The sequence below is a fragment of the Oenanthe melanoleuca genome, chromosome 1A (assembly GCF_029582105.1).
Source record: "Oenanthe melanoleuca isolate GR-GAL-2019-014 chromosome 1A, OMel1.0, whole genome shotgun sequence".
Lineage (NCBI taxonomy): Eukaryota > Metazoa > Chordata > Aves > Passeriformes > Muscicapidae > Oenanthe > Oenanthe melanoleuca.
The window spans coordinates 35,902,627-35,923,785 of NC_079334.1; the positions used below are offsets into that span (position 1 = coordinate 35,902,627).

The following is a 21,159-nucleotide window of genomic DNA, read 5'->3' on the forward strand; positions in this document are numbered from 1 at the left end:
TACTCTTTTTTCTCATCTATTAAACACTTAATGATATAGCTAATACACTAAAAAGAATTGAAATAATACTGGAAATATAATAGAGTGGAGAGGTAACCATACAGAAGGTTTCTGGAGTGTGTGGAAGTTAACTTCTAGACACAGCTGGTGAGCAAGACAACTAAAAAAGCTGCCCTGCTGGACCTCTTTTTTGTGAACAAAGATTGGTGGGTGATGTGATGACCAGAGGGTGTCTTGAGCTCAGAAATTATGAAATTATGGAGTTTTCAACTATTAGAGAAGTAAGGAGAGGGGTCAGCAGAACTGTCACCTTGGCCTGTTTAGGACACTCAAGAGAGCCCCTTGGGCTTTTGCCTGAAGAGGAGTGAAGGAAGGCTGAACATGTTTAAGAAAACTTGAAGGTGCTGGAGCTGACCTTCCCCATGTGCTGAAAACAAGCCAGTGGGGAAGACCACCAGCCTAGCTGAACAGAGAGCTTTGTCTGGAGCTCAGATAGCAAAAACAAGTTTATGACCTTTGGAAGAAGGGGCAAGCAGCTCAGGAGGACTACAAGGGCATTGCAAGGTTATGTGGGCAGAAAACTTGACAAGCCAAAGCCAAAGCAGAACTTTATCCAGACACTACGGTAAAATGCAATAAAAAATGCTTCAGTAAATATGTAAGAAGGAAGGCTGAGAATCTCCATCCTTTGCTGAATATGGGGAATAACATGGTGACAAAGGATGAGAAAAAGGCTGAGGTACTTAATGCCTTCTTAGTCTCAGTCTTTCATATTAAGATCAAATGTTCTTTAGATACCCAGCCCCCTGAGCTGGACAACAATAACAGAGAGCAGAACTGAAGCACCAAACATCTGAGGAAAAATGGCCAGCAGTCTTCTACACCACTTAGATAAACACAAATCTATCACAAGGGACAGGATCCATCCAAGCGTATTGAGGGAGCTGGCAGCAGTGCTCACTGAGTCACTTTCCATCATTTACCAGTAATTCTGGCTAAGTGGGTAAGTCCCAGACAACCAGAGGTTAGCAGTGTGACACCCATTTACAAGGGTTGGAAGGATGATCTGAAGATTGACAGGCCTGCCAGCCTGACCTGAGTGCCAGGGAAGGTCATGGAGCAGATTGCCTGGAGTGCCATCACATGGCAGATGCAAGACAGCCAGGACATCAGGTCCAGCCAGTGTGCTGTAAGAAAGGTCCTGCTTGACTAACCTGACCCCTTTCTATGACCTACTTTGTGGATGAAGGAAAAACTGTCGATTTTGTCTACCTAGACTTTACTAAAGCCTTTGACACTATTTTCCACAGCATTCTCTGGAAAACTGTCTGTGGAGGTCTTTTAGAACTCAGTTACTCAGGAAGCCATTACAATAACACAGGAGGGATGAACCATCAAGTGCATTTTCAGAATAACTGTTATTTGAAAAAATTTATAAATAGTAGTAATATTCAATTTTGCTGCTCTGCAGAAAGGACATTTAGTTGAGTATTAGAATTCCATGCTAAAACAGGATCCAAGGCAACATAATTGTGATGGTACCAAGCTAAAGAGCTAAAATGCCTAAACTGGTGCATGACAGAAAGGGTAAATTAGTCCTCCAGCTTCCCTTAACTTTAGCAATGCTATAGCCTCCCAAATACACAGTGCAGGAACAGTATTTTCTTAGATTTACAAAATACAAAGAATTAAATGATTGACAGGTATTTCCAACTGTATAATTTTTAGCTTGTGAAAAACTTATGAACTTTATGTTATTTTATTCAGCTTGAAGACACACACATGGAAAATCTCTATGTGGATTTCAAACTGGTTTTAGTTAAAATCATCATCTTCCAACTGAACTGATGCCATAACTTACACTAGTCAGATTTTCACAGTTAGACTTTTCATAGACTTCAATTAGCAAACAGAATGGTTTCTATTTAGAGCCAAACCAGTGAAAAGCAGAAATAATAAGAAACCATTCAAATCAAAAACCAGAGCTCCATTACAACTTTATGGTAATTATGATTAATTCCTGCAGAGCTATTCTTTGATCCAAACTTTTTTCTCAGTCTATTTCAGGACAACTTGCACTCTGTTATTTCTCAGGCAAACATAGAAGAAAACAGATAAACAGGGTTTAAGATGTACACACTAAAACTTTTCCTTTCTGAGTGACACAGTCCACTGATAAAAAGTGCTACTGAATTCCTCTATGAATGGATTTGTCCAGACAAAAGTTTCTGGCTGGACTATGGAGTTTGCTGGACTAAGGACAGAAGTCTTACTGTCTTAAATTACATGATGGTTTTACCCCTGATATATACAAGATTTTATGAAGGAAACTTCTGATTTAAAGAGTTCTCATCTGGATGAGAAATTTATCTAATTGATCTGACCTAGTGTTACAACTAAGTAAATGATCAAGCTGGGTCCCATGAGTAAGTTATGCTACAAGTCCTGATTGTACTGTAAACTCTCCAGAAAGCTGCATTTCCTCAACAAGTTTCCTTTCATTGCCTTTGCATGGAAAACACCTCTCTTACATGACCAATGCAATCATTTATGGCTTTTTTTATATTTTATCTTCCAATTTATTTTGGTTAGAGGTAGAATTATTCTGTTAAAAAATGACCTGATCCTAGACGTAGTTTATTTAAATTTCAAAATGAAAAGCTTACTAAGAACAGATAAGATTGATTACTCCTTCCAACTTAGCATAATTGTATTTCAGGTGAACATCAATTTACTTTAAAGGACACTTCTAAGTAGCAGGCTGCATCATACATAATTCATCAATCACAGCTGCCTGTAACATGATTTACTCAAGCAGATTTCAATGGAATAGAGGGAATTGCATTGTTTTTTATGCTTTGGCTTGTTTGTTTTTAAATAGTTTACGAAACACTCATTTGTGCTGAATTATTGCTGAAAGGAGTTCATCCTTGGTAATCAGCATGTTGAATTTCTCTCTCTTTGTAAAGAAATGTTACCTCTTTAAATTTCTTTTAAAAGACAGAGTGAGTTTTCAAAACATCATTAAGGAAGAGACCACTCCATGCTTATTAAAGGTAAAAATAAAGCTCAAGGATTTTGCTATGGAGGAAGGGATGGCAAAAATATTTATCTGAAAAGCATTATTCATTTTAGAGCTATTTATTTTCCAGCTGGCTTATATTGTTATTATTTGTTAGACCAGCAATCAAATGCAGGTGCAGAGAAGTAGCTAATTCTTCAGCTAGTCCTTCACATAGTTGTCACATGTATAAAGTGGCTTTTATGTAACACTCTGTAACACAAAACTGTATGCCAGTTAAAGTGCAATCACTTTATACACCAAGAAATATAGGTGAAACTGCATCTTCAATCAAATTCAGCTTCAGGGACATGGTGGTACCTCAGATGGTCCTAAAGCAAAGAAACATTTCCACAAATTGATGCAAATAAAACTTCAAAAGAAAAAAGAGAGAACAGAGAAAATGCTAGAAATACGTGTCTACACAAAGACAGCAATGCCTTTACTTACTTGTAAGCCCATTTGAAACACAGAGTGACCCATAAAGTTAGCCAGCATTCGAATCAGAGCTGCACCCTGTGGGAAATAACAGAAAAACAAAGTTACCAGTTTTGAATGCCAATATGACACAATAAAAACCCCCAGGAACAGGCATTTCCACCCAACACTAATATCCCTGAAAGCTGTAACTAATACAATCTTTATTTCTGCTAGAATGAAAAAGAGAGAGAGAAGATAATGCAAATGCTTACTAGGAAGAGTGAGGAGGCAAAGTGATATTGTTAATATCCTGCCCCACATACTGAATAAGGTGCAGGTCAAAGAACACACTCTCCACTGCTGGAGCATGCAACCCTTCTATGCACTCCACAAAAATGCTCAGTTTTAAATGAGAGCAAAGAAATAGTGTGAACTGCAAATTCTACCTCAGTGATTATTCATAATACTACTACTACTACTACTACTACTAATAATAATAATAATAACAATAACAACAACAATATCTCTATTACACTATTGTACATCAGGATTCAGTGATACTACTTCCCTTTGTAACAGCCTTCAAGATCTGGGGACTAAAAGTGAATAAATTCCATAAGAATTTTATAAGATGTGGAGATATATATCTATATATTTGACTTATTAATAGTCAGGTTATTTTCCAGACTGTCACGCAAAGAGGTAAGTACTTGTATACCAGTCTTTCTCTGCTTATAACAGTTCTTTCTCTCTTCCCCTTCAGGCAAAGCATAGAGATCTAAAAGACAGGTGATTCTAATTCTCAGCACTTAATGCAAGAAACAGACATACTTTAAGAGTAGTTGTTTTTTTAATCATCCTTTTTGTGTCCTCACTCACTCTCAGAAACACAATTGCTGTGTACTTTCCTTTTGCACAAGCGCTCTGTTTCAAGCAGAAATAACTTGGCAGATCTGATGTGGCCATTTGGCTATAATATCCCACTTTAAAATATAATTTCAAGGCAACCAGTCTTCCAATCCCAATATTTAAATGTTATACTTAGCACTGATCACCATACAAGAGGGAGGACACTTGTGATTGCAAATCCATGAATTAAAGGCTTTAAGAAAACATGATGCTAGAACTCAATCATCTCATCTAGAGATGAAGATCCAGGAATTAGATTAACACTCAATCAGACAATAGTTAAAACAAAGAGCAACATTACAGAGGTTCAAAAATTTACAGATTCTAAAGCCAAAAGGAGTATTATAACATTTATTCTGCATTAATAGAGATCAAACAGTAATTTAGGCAAAACCCTCTCTGGTTTCCCTTTCCATTTTAGAAAATTCACGACCACAATAATGTTCCAGAGTACTATATAATGTGCCACAACTAATATTTACTCTCACAGTGAAACTACACACCTTTTTACTAACTGGAATGTATCTAGTTTCACTTACTTGAATTTATCTGGCTTCAGCTTTCAAAACAAACTTTATGTCTTCTCCTGCTAAATTAAAGTTCAGGTAGTTTGGAAACTTAACTGTTGTCCAATTTTGAGATAATTTTACACATGTTCCACTGTTTTTTTAATACAGTGACTCTTTTTAAGTACTGAACGGATTATCTGTAATAAACTACGCTTGAAATAATGACATAAATCAAAAATATTTGCAAATTATTACCTAGTTGTAAGAAAACACAATTATTTTATATAGGTAGCAATAACAAATATCATATAGGTAGCAGAGTAACTGAGTTGCTTTTAGGAATTGAACAGTGAATAAACCAAAACATGGTGTTTGCATTATTAACACTAGGACATGTTGTTATGGTGGAATATACACTTACTGGACGACAAATCATGTCTGGAACACATAGCAGAATCGGAAATAATGCCTTTCAAAACAGATTATTACCTGAGCAGACAAGACCATAGGTCAGGAAACATTATTGCCCTTATATTACCAGAGGAACAGAATGAGTAAGGTTCTCAGAGACATTTAAGCAGCTAAACAGCAGATAAATCTGTTTAAGCAGATAAACAGAAGATTTTTTAAAAATCTCATAAATAGATAAATCCTACCTATTCTGTATATAACTTGGGCAGGGCAATCCAAAACATCTGTAGCAGAAAAAAAAACCCTAAAACATATCAGACAAAACCATCAACAAGAAGACATTTTTCCATTCATCAAACATCTCTTTTTCTACTCACTATTTGGTGTTCCCTGATTTCTTTCCTACAGTTTCAATTTCACACAGTAACAAAAGACATGTATTCATATAAGCACCTTGACTCTACTGAGTCATATAATATAATCTTGCCCATAGAATCTTTTATTCTATTCAGAGACCAAGAACTATCATGTACATGTAAAGAAATTATAGAATTCCCCCTCACAGGTACCATTTAGGCACATGTTGGATGGCCTATGGCTGGCCATTATACAGTAGACAAAATAAAACAGTGGGCAAAGACTGAATGGAGAATCTATGCAGGAATATTCTCTCAAGATAGATCTCTTTTCACAGCTACTTCAGACGTATTCTCTACCAACTAATTATCTTCAGGAAACCCAAAAAACCCTACTTAGACCTTGCAGAACACTAGGCTTGCCATAGTTCTGCCATCTTCCCCATTCAGTGAAAACAAATACTTTCTTGGCTTCTTTCAGGAAGGGAATGGATTCAAAAAGCTGAACTTTTGAGAGTAGGCAGAACAGAGAAAAATGATACACTCATAAGAAATGCAGAAGCCCCTGACACATTCACAGTTCTGGGAAACAGAGCAGGATAAGACAGAAAACACTGGCACTCTGACTAGGGAGGAAGCAAAACAGGTTTGCAGGCAGAAGGATAAAAAGCAAGAGGTATAGAGAATAACTGGCATAAAGAAGAGTGACTTACTAGGAGGAGCTTGAAAAATAACCCTAAACAGAGGGTAGTGGGAAGTGAAGAAGGCATGTGCAGTAAGTTCAGTTATAGGAAAAACAGAATATATAGCTTTTGGGGTCATCTGAATGGCAATGCTGACATTCCCACTGTCTGTCTGGCAAGCAGCAAAGCAGATGGAGCCCAGAGGACTCATGCTGCCATACCTTCTGAAAGCTTCTCAGACCTAAACCTACAGAAAAATCCCAACAAATCCTGCTGCAGGAGATGCCCTTTGCAACCTATCAGCATCACTCTCTGAACACCCTGACCTGCAAGGAGCTTACTCCCCACTTCATTCTCAGAACCACTTCTGCTCTGCCAACCTTTGTCCAATTGAGCAACAACACAGGATGTCTTGAGAAGAGAACTTGCTTCTCCTAATGGGCAGAATGACTGTTTATTGATGATATAAGTGCTTTCCTCCAGGCAGTGGATGACTCAGTACCTTGTCAAGAGGTAAAGCACATTGGTTTAAGAGGTCTAGTGAAAAGCAATTCTTCCCTATTCAAAAAACATACCTAGTTCCTGCCAGTGTAAAATCTCACTTGCCTTAAGCCATTGTACCCTATCTTAATACGTCTACCCAGACAAATACACTAGTTATTCATCCAGTGATTAATGGCACTACCTGGGTCTGCTGAAGCACTGCTCATTAGCAAATCTCACAAGTGCTCTCTAAGATAAATGCCAATATTCTGCAAATTTAAAGGAAATTGTGGCACACCCTAGTGAAATCACCTGCCAAAGATCACCCAGCACACTCCTTATATAACCTATGATACAGCTGAAGCTTTCTTAGCTTCAGCATTGTGACTCCACTGTTATTGAAAAGGAAGTAGAATATGTTGGCTACTTTATAGAAATCAGGTGCATACAGCTCTTTTTTGCAAAGTGCTCTTGGGAAAAGGCTCACTTATGGACAGTGAGCCAACACTGCCTGAAGGGATGAAGTTTATGCACTTTCTTCCCCTGAAGAAACTTGTACACTCCCAACATGGTAAAGACAATCCATAACCAAAATTAGGAGTAGAATTACTTTCAGTATGCAAACTGAACATGTCTTTGAAATCTACAAAATGCAGAGCCCAGCTAAGGTATTCAGTCTAATTCCCTCCATGCAGTCTAATTCTCTCCATGCCAACATAAAATAATGTGATTGCATCCTTGATCCCAGATTAGCTTTAACTAATTTTTGAAGACCCATTCCTACCTCATGATCCTCGTATGTCATTACAGATCACAAGTAAGTCAATTTAATTCTATGACTTATTGAATGTCTCAGTTTTATTATACTTGAATTCCTTAATTAATTGTTTTGCTTGCAATTTGTATCTTGCAATTTTTTTTTTAATACAAACAATAGTACCAAATGGAATTTTATTCAACAGGAAACAAATTAAGTCTTAAGTATGTACCCACAAAAACATGACTAGTACCACTACAACACAGTACTGCTACAGAGCCACACAGGAAGTGATACACTTGATCCAGTGCAGGTATCTGTAGCACCTGTGACTATAATCACTTTAGTTGTTTAGACTTTCCTTACACTGAATGGGCTTTACAAGTCACCTCTGGATGTACTTTATCTAATCTTAAAGTAAACCTCAGATCAGGAGGATTGTACTCTAAAAGCACCCATCTCTTGTCATTCACTCCAAAAGCAGGCTTGATTGACAAGCTCACATGTACACAACTGTACCCCAGACATCTAAAGTGCAGTGAGATGAATTCAACTGTACTGTCCAAAAAGGCCATACAGAGATTTATTCCCCATTCTGGGGGAACTCCTGAATTGTGGAGGTACAAAACTGATGTGCTCCTTTCGTAAATCTAGTCAAATAACAAAAATGATATCTTGCTTTATTCTACATGCCATACTTTTACATAAGAAGACTAGCAAGGGTAGGTATTCAACAGAAGGCCCTGGAGAGAGGGCAAAGTGATTGCTAGTTGAAGGTAGATGATCTATACTGAACAGATAGCAAAGAAGAGCACTTGAAATAAAGAACTGGTCAAGCAGTTGCAGGGAAGGGAACATATAGAAGTCAGCAGACAGGGACAAGAGGCCTTATGTCAAGAGATACAAACAAGCTAGAAACTCCTTCAGCTTTATTCTTTGAAGAGCCAAAAATTACATCATTATTCTAGAAAGTTCTCCTGAGAGAAAAATGTCAGCAACACAAAACAGAACCCATGAACTACAGCTGACTTTTTGTAAGGACAAAATAATCGATTGTTCTGTAAATGCATTAGAGTGGGGGAAGGAAAAGAGATCATAATCGGCTGACCTGGAAAACACACAGCTCATCTATCCTCCTTCCCATAAAATTTTTCATTTTTTCCTGCAGTACCAACTTCTTTTTCTTTTTAGTTGTACTTTTGTATGCTTTGCTGGTTTTGTTTTAACCATAGGATTGAGATTCATCTGAGTGCAAATGCCTACATTTGGCTAAGTGATGCTTACTCAGTTGTACACAGCTGAGGCAGCTGCCTACACCTCCTTTAAAGGCAAAGGAGAGAGAAGCAAGCACTTCAGTCTATCCTGATTCATCCAAAGACATGTATCTAAAATAGGACAGATGAATTTCACCCTAAAGGTGCCTGTTTATCTTCACTGATGGTACAGGGAGATGGGAGTCTACTTAGTTGCAGGTGTCTACATGGTGAACATTCCAAGTGGAAGACATCAATCTCTCTGAAGATATTTTACCCTGCAAATTACAAAACAACATTAAAAAATATGAGAAAGTAAACAGTGGAAAATCACCTCCTCAAGTTTGTGCAGCCAAGATACAGCATCTTGCAGGCTTACCTATCAATTGATGTCATGTAACACCAAGGATTAATCGTAGTAATTACACAGACCTCAATTTATCTCTTCTTCACTGAATGTCCACCTTGCCATCCTTCTTTAGGAATTAAAGCTTATTGAATTAGTTCACAAAAATATTTTTGTGACACAAAAATCAAAAGCAGGAAGGATCCTGGTAAGAAAAACATTCCCATGATATCCAAGGTGTAAGCAGGGACTGAGATGCTGAAGAGGGTAACATTGGACTATCAAAAATAAAATACATAACGGAGGCTCTAAAACAGAAACCTAATACATCAATTTTCCACAAAACCTCCACCCACCCTTTTTGCTTCTTCTTCCATCAAATAAACAAAATCAAAAGCAACACTAAATACAGGCTATTTATTAACTTTCTTCTATTGTGCAGTAGTCAGTTCAAAATCTGTCTTGATTAATATATAATAACACCACTTGTTTTACAAATATAGTAGGACACAGAATGCCTAAAGTTATTTTTCCGTGTGCTGATAAACCTGCAATTCGAGATTAAGGTTATCTTCTCTCTAGCTAAGAGAAATGTGAATTACTCTATCTTCTGCCTCATTACACTAAATTTTATTCATATGTTAGAGCTATTGTTATCAAGTTCTGATAATCACCTTCCTTTACACTGATTAAGACAAGACTCAGACCACATACAGGCCCACACAAAGGCATCATTCTTTCATAAAGACCTCCTGATTTAAGACGAGAATCAATACACAAAATTTCATGTCTACTACTATATACCTGATGTATACTAGTACTGGTGGGTTTTAATCAATCAGTGACAGTATATACACATTAAATAGTTCTCTCCTTAAATAATTTCCAGTGAGCTATAGGTGACCTGCCTTGTCAAAAACTTTTTAAAAATCCATTGTCTACTCATCTCCCCTCAAGAATTCCAGCTGGATAGTAAGAACAAATTCCCCTCTGCAGCAGTGATGACCAGGCAAGATCAAAATATTAATGCACATGCTCAGTTATCTTACCTTTTATACCCTATAGAGTCCCCATCTCACTGGAGGATGACGTAAACTCATCAGCCTACAGATCCCAAGCAATTCTCTGACACAGAAACTATTTGCTAGGATGGTCTACATCCTGCTGTCAAAAGTTCTGCAGCTCCATATCTGGTCACCCTCAGAAGCCAGAGCCCTACCTGTTACACACAGTCAAGTCAGGCATACACTGCCTCACCAGAATCACCTAAGAATACAAAAGAACTTTCAATTTTTGGCTAATGTGTTTTAAGTACTGGTTGAAACATATATTTTCTTCATGAAACATACAGATAAGGACTTTCTTTTAGAACTGTGAATGCAATAAAAGCAACAAACAGGTTGTGTTTTTTTCCTTTTAAATGCTGAACATATTTTTACAGTTCTCTGTCAAATAGAAGCCTAAGGACATTCACAATCAAATGGGCTCTTAAGTAAGTGAGTATAATTACATTTCAGCTTAAAGTACCTGACTTCATACATTATTCTTTAGTTCTCAAAATCTTGGGTAATTCAGTGAGTCTAAGTTCATTTCAAATATTAGAAGAGCATGCTACCAAGAACTTATACAAAGAATGCACATTTTCACTTTAATTTTGTGAACACTAGCCAACAAGTAATATCCTAGTCACATTTTTCAAAACAATCCTTCTTTGTTGGTACTAAGCAACCACAGCTGGATACCCCATGAAATTTAGCTTATTGGGAAAAACACAGCATGAATTAAAGCAAAAAAATAATGTACATCAAACATGTAGCAAAAATGTGACATTTAAAAATAATTATATAAAATTTTAAAAAAATCAACAACGGAATTAAGTATGTTGGATCTTGGAGATATTTAACAAAAAAGAAGTAAGTTTTGACTAAGTCACATCTGCAGAATTTGCTCAATCCTAGACACAGGTATATGTATGCAAATGAACTATTTAAAAATTTGGTTAACTCATCTGCTGTGTTGCACTACATGCAGTGCACTGAATTTACGGAATTCTCCCATAAGAACAGCTGAACACTGCATAAGCACTTTCAAACAGAGGGACTGCACTTCAACTGCACTTCTCTAAGCAAAAATATGAATTGTATACTCTCATTTTTTTCCATTCTCCCACAAAGGGAGAAGTCCAGCCATTCCTCAGCTCCCACTCAGAAGGCTATGCTGAAATGTCTTTTACTTTCCTGACTTTATCATCTGAACAGTCTTTTATCTTATGTGGCCTTACTCTGACAATGGTGGAACAAGAGTGTCCTATTCATGGCACCAGTTACAACATGATCCTGTTGCAGGCTCCAGAGAGACCTTTGCTAAAGTACTTCTATCAAGTTGTAACAGCAGAGATAATTGCAAAGGCTTCTCTGGAATTCTTCAGCCGTCTCTATCAAAACTATCTCATCTCTGAGAACTGCATAAGTACCCACTGAGAAATTCTTTTCAGGGAATTAATTAGATTGCATCATGAGTCACCAGCACTAAATTCCTCTTTCATTTTCAGAAACTGAGCACTGTAATACAACAACATAGCTTTTTTCTGTATTCTCCAATGGTACCTCCAAGTATTACAAGAAAAAAATGAAGCTTAATGCAAGTGAATTTGATAAGTGCAAATGCTTCCTTATTTGATTAGGGTAACAGAACATACTTGTTTAAATGAGTAAACATGTGCCTATGATTTCCTCCCTGTGACAGAAATGTAAAATGTTTAAATCAATTCCTAGAAGCTTTGCCTTTGGATAACCCACATGAAAGAAGTACAGAAGGAGATATTTGCAGATCATGCAGCATACTGGTACCAAATGTCACAATATGAGACTATCCTGACAGTCTTCGCCCAGGCAATCATTCAGTGATGCACAGAAGTACCTTAAGCACACAAGCAACCCAAATAAATTCCACAGCCTACACACATAAAGTTGAACATCTATGTACTTGGCTGATTGTGGCTCTGGCTGGTTTTCTTGCACTAGGCAACAATTGTTAAAAATTAAGAGACTATATTTGTTAAAAGGAGCCCAAACAAAACCATCCCTACTTGATTTTAATGATACAGCCTAGGAAAAAAAATCATTTTATTAATCTTCTTTACTTTTTAAAGCAGCAGAATTTCCAATTTATATTTGCTTATCAAGCAATGCACACTCACTAATTAACATGGTGTTAATATTCAGCAATAAAACCAGGACATATTTTAATAATGGTTTTTACATGGTTTTTAAAACTTTATTAACAGCACGGGTAAACCAGTATTTTTAAAATCAGCAAATATACCTACAAACCTGTAATGTATTTATTAAATCCTCAGAGATGCATAAAGGCACCTTATGTTGTTTTCACAGAATGAAAGGCCATTTATCTAATGCCAAAACATCACTGAAAAAGCAACATTATATTCAAGGAGTGCTTTTCACTTGGAAACCATAATCATTTTCTATTCTGACAAACACAGCTGTTCTAGGGCTGGATAATACCAAAATGGTCAGATAGTAAGATGGCTTTGGTGAAATGCTCATTCTAGTCATAAATTCCATTGCAAATTTTAGGAACATGACACAAAGAAGAAAATTCAGGGGTGTATGACCATAACTAATCATATTCTTCAGCTGGATACTGTCACATCATTTTCCTTGAATAATAAAATGTTATCCATTGCCCAGATAAAATGCTATCGTGACTCAACTTACAACAGGAATTTTACTTGGCCTCACCACCAAAATCCCTCATATATGTTTTGACACCAGTGACAAGGACAAAGGAATATTATACTTTTATTAACTGCCTTTATATGAAAATCTTCAAGAAAAATTAATATTCTTTTTTACGTCACTAAATACCACATAAGAACCTCAATCCATTTGCCTAAGACTGATTTGCATCTCTAACTAAACCTGTCATTCTAATTTCTCTTTTTTAATACCTTCTTTGAGCTTCATAAGTTACCCAGTACTTAAATATACCTTGAAAAATAACAGCAACAACAACAAAACAGTGTGCCAGAGGTTTTTCTAGAGTCTCCTTTTGAATGGAAATCTTACAGGATCATATTTTGATCAAAATATTGACCATATTATGTCAAGTTTTTTGTTTACTCTTTTTCATTAATTCAAATTTATTTTCTATTTCTATTTCTTACAATTTTTTCCAAGTTACTTTAACACTTGTAACTGTTGCTCTTCTGTTATTGATCTAAACCAGCATGTGTATGAGCAAAATCAGCCCTATACACCAGCAACGTTTTTTGGACTCCTTCAGGGGAAACAAAGAAAATACCTGTAAACTTTCTGCTTTGCCCTTTGCTGAAAATGATCATTACAAAGCAGAAACAGAGAGGCAGAAAAGGCAAGTGCATGTCAAGTGCAAGTACCTCCATGTACACCTTTCTTTACGTCTCTATTTTAAGCCATGAAAATATCTGAGACACAGATGTACTATTTTGTTCCTTTTAATGGCTTCCTGTTGTGGAAGGAAGGATGGTAGGACACAGTGTCTAGACCCACTGTTGCCTTTTCTGCTTTGATCATCTCCTCCAGCCCTTGGGAGCTGCCATTTGCCACTGCCTTTCCATGGGAAACAGGCAGAAGGTTTGTACCACAACAGGTCATGTCTTTCCAATAACTCTGACTTGATGGAGTGGTCTATCTAATGAGCTCTTCTCTAAAATAAAATGCTTTTATTAACATGTGTGCTCCATCTTTATTATTTCCAGTCAAATCCATATGCAACTGTCCCTGGCATGTGGAACATTACACTCCTGAAGCACAGTCCATGTGTAGCTGCTTATATACCACACATTGTAGTTTCCATGTTTCTTCTTCAGAAAATAATACCTAGTGTACACTAACCAGCATGAAGGGTTAGAGACCGTTTGCTCCTGCTTGAGTCAGGATGGTACAAAGATGAGTTAAGAGAAGTATTTTAATTATCTTGAAGCACCTGTCTAGCTTTAGGTATTGGCACCCACTGGCTGACCTGGGATACTTTAGGACAGGCACTCTTGGGGCTGCTCTGAGCCTGAACCCGTTGGTATCACTGACTGCATTCCAATGACTTCGTACTCGGAGCAGCAAGAACCTACAGCCTTTTCATCTAAACAGAAGACACTATTTTCATTACAATATACTTCCTCTGTTACAATGTATTAGGAACAAATGGCTCCTGAAAGCACCTTCTGCAATCCCGGGCAGTGACCTGTTGCATTCACAAGTCATGGAAGAAAAATCAACACCACAAAAATGTGCACCCTTTGGACTTAATGGCACTCACAGACAACAGCAAAGCTAAATTTGAGAGAACAAAAAGCTTTCCCTCCATACCATGGCAAGCAAGTGGGTTCCACAGCCATCTCTACTGCAATGTAAGACTTTCAGTAGGTGGTAGTCTGATACCACCTTATGTTACCAATTGAACCAAAAGAAAAATTAAAAATAAAATTTTGCAATTTATAAGGATTTATCTAGTTTTTCTTTCATAGTTAATGAGCTACTCTCACTCTTCTGTCACTTCATAAATGCACATCGTCACAATCTCATTGCACTCAAGAACTGGCTTTCTTATGAACTACTATTCCTGAACAAAATATGGGATAATGGTTTGGGGTTCTTGTTTTGGTTTGGCTTTATTTTGCTATTTCAGTGTCAATGGGCTTCCCAGTGCCCAAGGAACAGAAGTAAATAGAACGAAGTTTTTAGAGAGGCTTTCCAGTCACTGCATTAGCCCTCCTGTTCTTCCACATTCTTGAAGAACAAGCTACACTGTATATTTTCAAAGAGAATTACACCCAAAAGGGTGAGCAAGTCACTACTTTCAATTTCTTAAATTCTCCTTTGCCAGAATGCAGGGAAGCTGCTCCTTTTTTATTTGTGTAAAGTTTTAGTTGAACAGATCACCTAATGCAGCATGTGGCTTTTGAGAGGAAGTAGGAAGCATGGTTTCCCTTTATTACTATCAGAAATAAATCTTCCTTCCACCACTTGACACTGAAAGAAGAAAAAGGAAATTTTAAAGATGTGGCATAGAGTTAAAAAGGAAAAGGAAGTTGTACATATAAAGGTTTAGGAAATAATTAATTGTTTGCATTACAAAGTCAGAGCGAGTAACTGATCTCACTACTGAGGTTAATTTAGCCTACAGGGAGGGAAAAAATGAATATTTTTCCCTATTCCAGTCATCCTCTTCCTTGTTTTGATTATTGTTTGTCTCTTGCCAAGGCATATTCTGTTGGGGGTACTTTTATAGCTACACTCCATCATAATGGTCTTGCTTGCACTGATTGCTGCCAGAATCTTCAACCAGCACACTTCAAAGCATGCAGCAGGCTGACAGAAACAACTTCAGATATCTGGCTCTCTCTGTCCTTTCATCCCTTTTCTATCTGGCTGTGGCTGCTCATCTAGGGCTATGATTCCTTTAGTTCTGACTGAGATGGCTCTCCCTCAGGTTGCTCTGGGTCTGGCTGCTCCCTTTGAGATGCAGCTGCCTTGTTTCTCCCTTTTATTAGAGCCCGTTGTTCCATGCTGATTGTTGCTCCTCACATTATTCTTGCTGCACTCTCTCCTCCCCTGATGCTGCAGCTCTCCAGGGCTATGATTCCTGCTGTCAGTTATTTCTGGTGTGGAAAGGCTGTCACGCTTTTTGCTTTGATTTAACAATTCTCAGTTCTACTCTTGTGCTCAACAGGCTATATTTTCTACTGCACTTGGGATATAACCACTTTTCCCGTCATCGTGGGAGGACACGATCTCACTTCCAGCTGCACTAGGAAGACATATGCACTCTCTGATGCAACTTGAGAGCCTTGAATCATCTACCAGTACTGTTTATTAATGAACTATCACGACTTCTCATTTTTCTCTACTTATTTGTGGCCCTAGTGGAGGATGCCATGCTTCTATGTGAAGAATGACTAGTATGATGCTTTTCAAGAAAGCAAACTTTACCCTCAACCATTTAAGTGGAAAGACATTGAGTGTTACCAAGCTGTAGTGTCTGTTTCACTCTGCTTGTGGGATTACCTGAATGCTATTTTTCAGGGGTTTACGTCATGTATTTCTTCACACATGCAATCACCAAGGACAAGAAAGTAGAAATGAAAAATATATTCAACTCTGAGGCAATTAAATAGCACATTTTCAGTGGTCATTTCTGAAGTGTATAGATAAAGGAATGTCTTCAGAATGACAGCTGGGTGACTAGCAGAGATGGGTAATTTCATGGTGTTTGATTTATGCCATATTGATGACAGTAAAGACAATGAAATAACAATGACATTCTATGACTGACATTTCACTGAACAAAAGTTATATGGGAGAAAGTTTCATCATTTCAATAGCATGTAGAAAATTGTGAAGAGACAATAGAGATCAAACCAGCAAGCCAAGGGTTCAGGGAGCACAAGATGGACATTTAAAAAAAAGTGAAAAGACAATTAAAAACAAAATCCAACATGTAGGGAACAGACATTCCACATAGCGATAAACCATTAAAAAAAATTATTTAGGACAGTGGAAAAGTCCTCACTGATGGTTTTGACTCAAAGTTTAGTAGAGTCAACAGAAAAATATTTCTGACAGCTTAATATTTTACAGCAATTTAAAAAGTCACTCAAACAAAGACAACCAAAAAGTCATCCCAGAAACACCAGAAATAATTTCCTTCCAGCAGGGCCCATTGTATCAAGGGCTTTGTGGTGCCAAAAAATATTTGAGCACATACCTGACCAGGTGACAGCCTTCAGTGTAATTTTACAGTTTGGATTTTACTGAAATACTTTTCACCACACTATTTATATTGGCAGACACTAGAGAGCTAGAGCAATAGGGTCTATACTGAATATCTAATAAATGAGCTTATTTCCATAGCTGATTTTTAGTGTAAGCAATGCATGTATGCATGCAAGATTTTGTAGGAAAGAAACAATGTCAGATGTAAGACACGTTAAATTTGCTCTAATTTATCCTCAGAAGGAACAGTGTCAGGTGTTTCAAGGAAGGTACAGAAATACTGAAAAGAACAGCTACAAAGTCAGGAAAATTTCTTCCTATTAAACAATAGGCTTGTATACTGTTAATTAAAATTATATGCTTCCTATTAAACAAGTAAGCTTGTATCTTAAACCAAAAGGATGAACAGCTGTAGAGAATAGCAGACAGACAAATTACCAGACAGGAAAAAAAAGACTTCACAGGTGAAAGAGTGGTTATTTTAATCACACCTATGAAGGTGTGTGAGTAAATTTTTCGAGTGCCATCCCCTAAGGTAGTTTGCTAGATCTCGTAACTGGGCTCAAAATTTACAGGATCATGCCCTGATATGAGCACATCCAATGTCACCTAAGACTCAGGAGAATTGGCCACAAGAGCAGCTAAGTGGTGAGGTGCTGCTGTATCCACCAGGCATGGCCAGTTACACTGAAAAAGGAACATCTACATAGATAGATACAAGATAAGATTGTACTGTAATCTCCACAAAAAACAGACTGATCCTATTAGCCTGCATAAAATAATCAGTATACAAATATGTCCTATTGTCCTATTTGTCATTTCAATGTAAATGAAAATTACTTGATGGTTGCAGAGTTTTCATAACATTGTCATGTACTACAGTTACCTGTAAGACAGCACTATTACTGTATAAATTAGAAAAAATAATTAGATTGAAATAAGAAGATACTTATGTGCGATAAGCCTCTGAACCTATCCAGGTCTAGCTATCACCAGAAACCATGTGATTGAAAGATTTAAACAATGGGAATATTCAGTATATTAAAAGCTGCTGGCTGTTACAGCTTCCTTGATCTACAGCAATATTTTCCAAGATAGCTAAGGGATTTTTGAAAATGTTACTTTTGCTCTTAAGCAACCAGGGCATTTTAAAACCTTTTCCTAGGTATTTTGTGTTTTTATATTACATAATAGGTACCTATTACATGGTCACATATACCCAAGCACACATACCTCATTTGCCCATCCTTAAAGGCATATGATCCTTTCATCAAAAAAGACCAAGGTGAAGTTATTGAGGTCTAGGAATAACTTATGACTAAAAGAGAGGATAACACCCCTTTTTCAGCCCTTAATGAGCACTGGATAAACTGCAGGTTCAGTCACCAAGTCTGTTCTATGTTGCCTTGCTACATTGCTTGTCTGATGTTAGGCAGAAAATGATGCAGAAGACTATTAGAGACAAAGGCGATAATCAAAAGACTCTTGCAACTGAATCATCTTCAGAGAGCAGCAGCCAGCAGCCACTTGTCACACAGCAAACACATCTGGCCATGATACTCAGGCACAGTTTTATATGTCATAGCCTGTAGCAGAGAATAACATGTGGTATGATGGGAAACACCAGCTTTCAAGCCATGTGCTAACAGCAAGCCCAGTATTGTTACAGAGGAGGGGAAACCCTCTTACTTCTGCATGACAGAAAAACTCTCATGCATTGAAAAAACTTTAAATTTAGCTCTTGGTAAGTTTTCTAGGGAGTTTCAATAGGACAAAAACTACATATCCTTCTGCTTTTTAAAACACCTAACACAATTCAGACCCTGTCACAAAATAAATAGTAATGAAAAGCCCTAAATCATCTTACAGAATTCTGACAGCCTCCCAAGTTTGTTTATAACATTTACTAACACCTGAAATGTTGAATTTAATTGGCTATAATCACTGTAGAATAATCCAAATGCATTCCACACAGAATAGTTTCCAATGTGCAGTTTTACAACTGTACTTCTTTTACAGATGGAGCATGATCTTCTTATTGCTACTGACATATCTGTATCATATAGATAACCTTAGTCTCACCTTTTTATAGGCAATCCAGTCAAACACCCTGTCGATGTCTGAGGCTTGCTGCACTTCCTGGGATACTGGATGTGAACTGGCCAACCCATCCAGCAACATCACTTCATGTAGCACATCTGTCAGAAATCTCTGCTTTTCCTGAAATACAGCATATGCAGTAGTATCACAGACAAATACATATTTACAGAAATATAGAAATGATGCACAGTTACCAGAGGCAGCTGACTAAAATCAGACCTTGTGCTTTGAATGTAAACCACCATGACCTCCTACAATCTTGAACAGGTATTTGGAACAGACTCAGACTTGAGATACTTTGCTGCAATGCAACTTGACTGAAATTAAAGAGCATTAAATGAATCAAAATGTATCCATATGTGCAGACTGGAATTCCAATTATGACTACTCATACATACTCACAAGTGGTGGGGAGAGACACAAAATGGCAAAATCTTCAGTCACAAGAACAGATGCTACAAATCCTCGAGCTCATTGCATATTCAGGTACGAAATGTTTTTACAAAGATGGGTAAATATAATTAGTACTTTTTTATTTAGTGAAGTTTAAGTTACTTGGCTCTTTCCAACAAGTTCACATGGCAGATCAGTGTGGGACAGGACAATGAAGAGAGCTCACAGCAGTGAGCTCACAGTGCAGCAGATGCTTGCACTCTCTCTCATAACTCTACTATAGAAATCCTTCCTCCTCAAGAGTTCAAGCCATCTACAAGCTTTGTAACCCATCTGAAGGAAACCATTATTATCTCTCTTCAGCAGTGGGAAAAGAGCTACATGTAGTTAAATGACATAGTCAAAGTCACAGCTACATCAGAGGCAGGTACAATCCCAAACAACATCTAACATGCATTTGTTTCAATACCTTCTAGAAATATGGATAGCAGAGGTATTTCAAACCTGCTGCCTATTTACTCTGGCAGCAACATTAATGAAATGTTCATGTATACTCTATGCATTGTGCTGCACTCATTTGTACAGTACAACTAGATGGAGCTTTTTCAGCTGAGAAATGACATGCCCTTAAAACTCCACATATTGCATTCATGTAGATCTTTTATCCAAAACACTGCGTCAGAAAAGAAAAGCTTTATTTACTTGCTTTTTCAAGTCACTAATAAATGCAAGGAGTGAATTTAAAATTACATAAGGTTAAAATAAGCTTTTTCACCTGAAATGACATATCTCAAACTTTATCTAAATTTTAACAATTCCTGAATCAATGTCAACCTACTGCCATGATACAAAGAAACTCTGAGAAATGCTGCATTTTTTTCAAAAGCCATCTTCATGCTCTCAGGTAAAATATGCACACAATTACATAATAAATTTTATGTTTAATTTCCTGGGTGGCAAGGTTTTGGTATCAATGTGTTACTTTTAATTATTTTTATAAGACAGCTGAAAAGCTCTTCCAATGCTGATCCACCTAGAAATAAACCTTTATGTTAAAATTCATTAGAGCACAAGAAATGTACCCTGAGCTGACTGCATATCCAGGCAATTAAAAACACAGGGTGCAGGAAAGCCAATTACCTACACACTCGTAGTGTTCTCATCTGGCTGCATGAGGTAAGGTTTGTAAAACAAAAAGAAGATCTTTTTCATATCATTGGTAATTTCCCAATTTTCTCAGGCATAAGCAGTTAGTAACTGTCCTTTTTTAATGGGAAAAAAAGTGTAGAGAAATAATTATAATGACAGTCCTACTCAGGGAGAAACTGCTGAGGTGTAAAAATTGTAGATATTTTGGCTACACCTTACTCACATTCTCTCTATCAGTCACTAATAAAGCCCCAGTTTCATCAAATGTATGACATGTAACACATACAAGTGTGAACACACAGACCTGTCTCCAAATTCAGGTTGGATCCCAGAAGACAAACAGTTGTGTGAGTGAATTGGTACTGTTTGGAATTAACCCATTAAAAGAACCATGGGTAATCACAAATTAATACCTTAAATACAGAACAGAATCAAGAAAATCAACATGCAGCAAACAGAGTGAAGCTGTAAGAAGAAAACTACAAAAAGAACAGGCTACATTTTGGTTTTCTGTTTGTTTCTTTGGTTATATCCTGAAGGACTGAAAAGCAGAACTT

The 21,159-nt window shown here is 37.1% G+C and overlaps 1 protein-coding gene across 1 annotated transcript in view; it reads right to left on the reverse strand.

The window, feature by feature from the left end:
* The window catches only part of TRHDE (thyrotropin releasing hormone degrading enzyme), a 197,831-nt gene that overhangs the window by 82,024 nt on the left and 94,648 nt on the right, over window positions 1-21,159 (reverse strand). The window contains exons 6-7 of the mRNA XM_056482398.1: window positions 19,043-19,180; window positions 3,512-3,577 (exon numbers count right to left, since the gene is read on the reverse strand). Of these exons, the coding sequence (XP_056338373.1) occupies window positions 3,512-3,577; window positions 19,043-19,180 (204 nt within the window). The remainder of the gene's footprint in view (window positions 1-3,511; window positions 3,578-19,042; window positions 19,181-21,159) is intronic.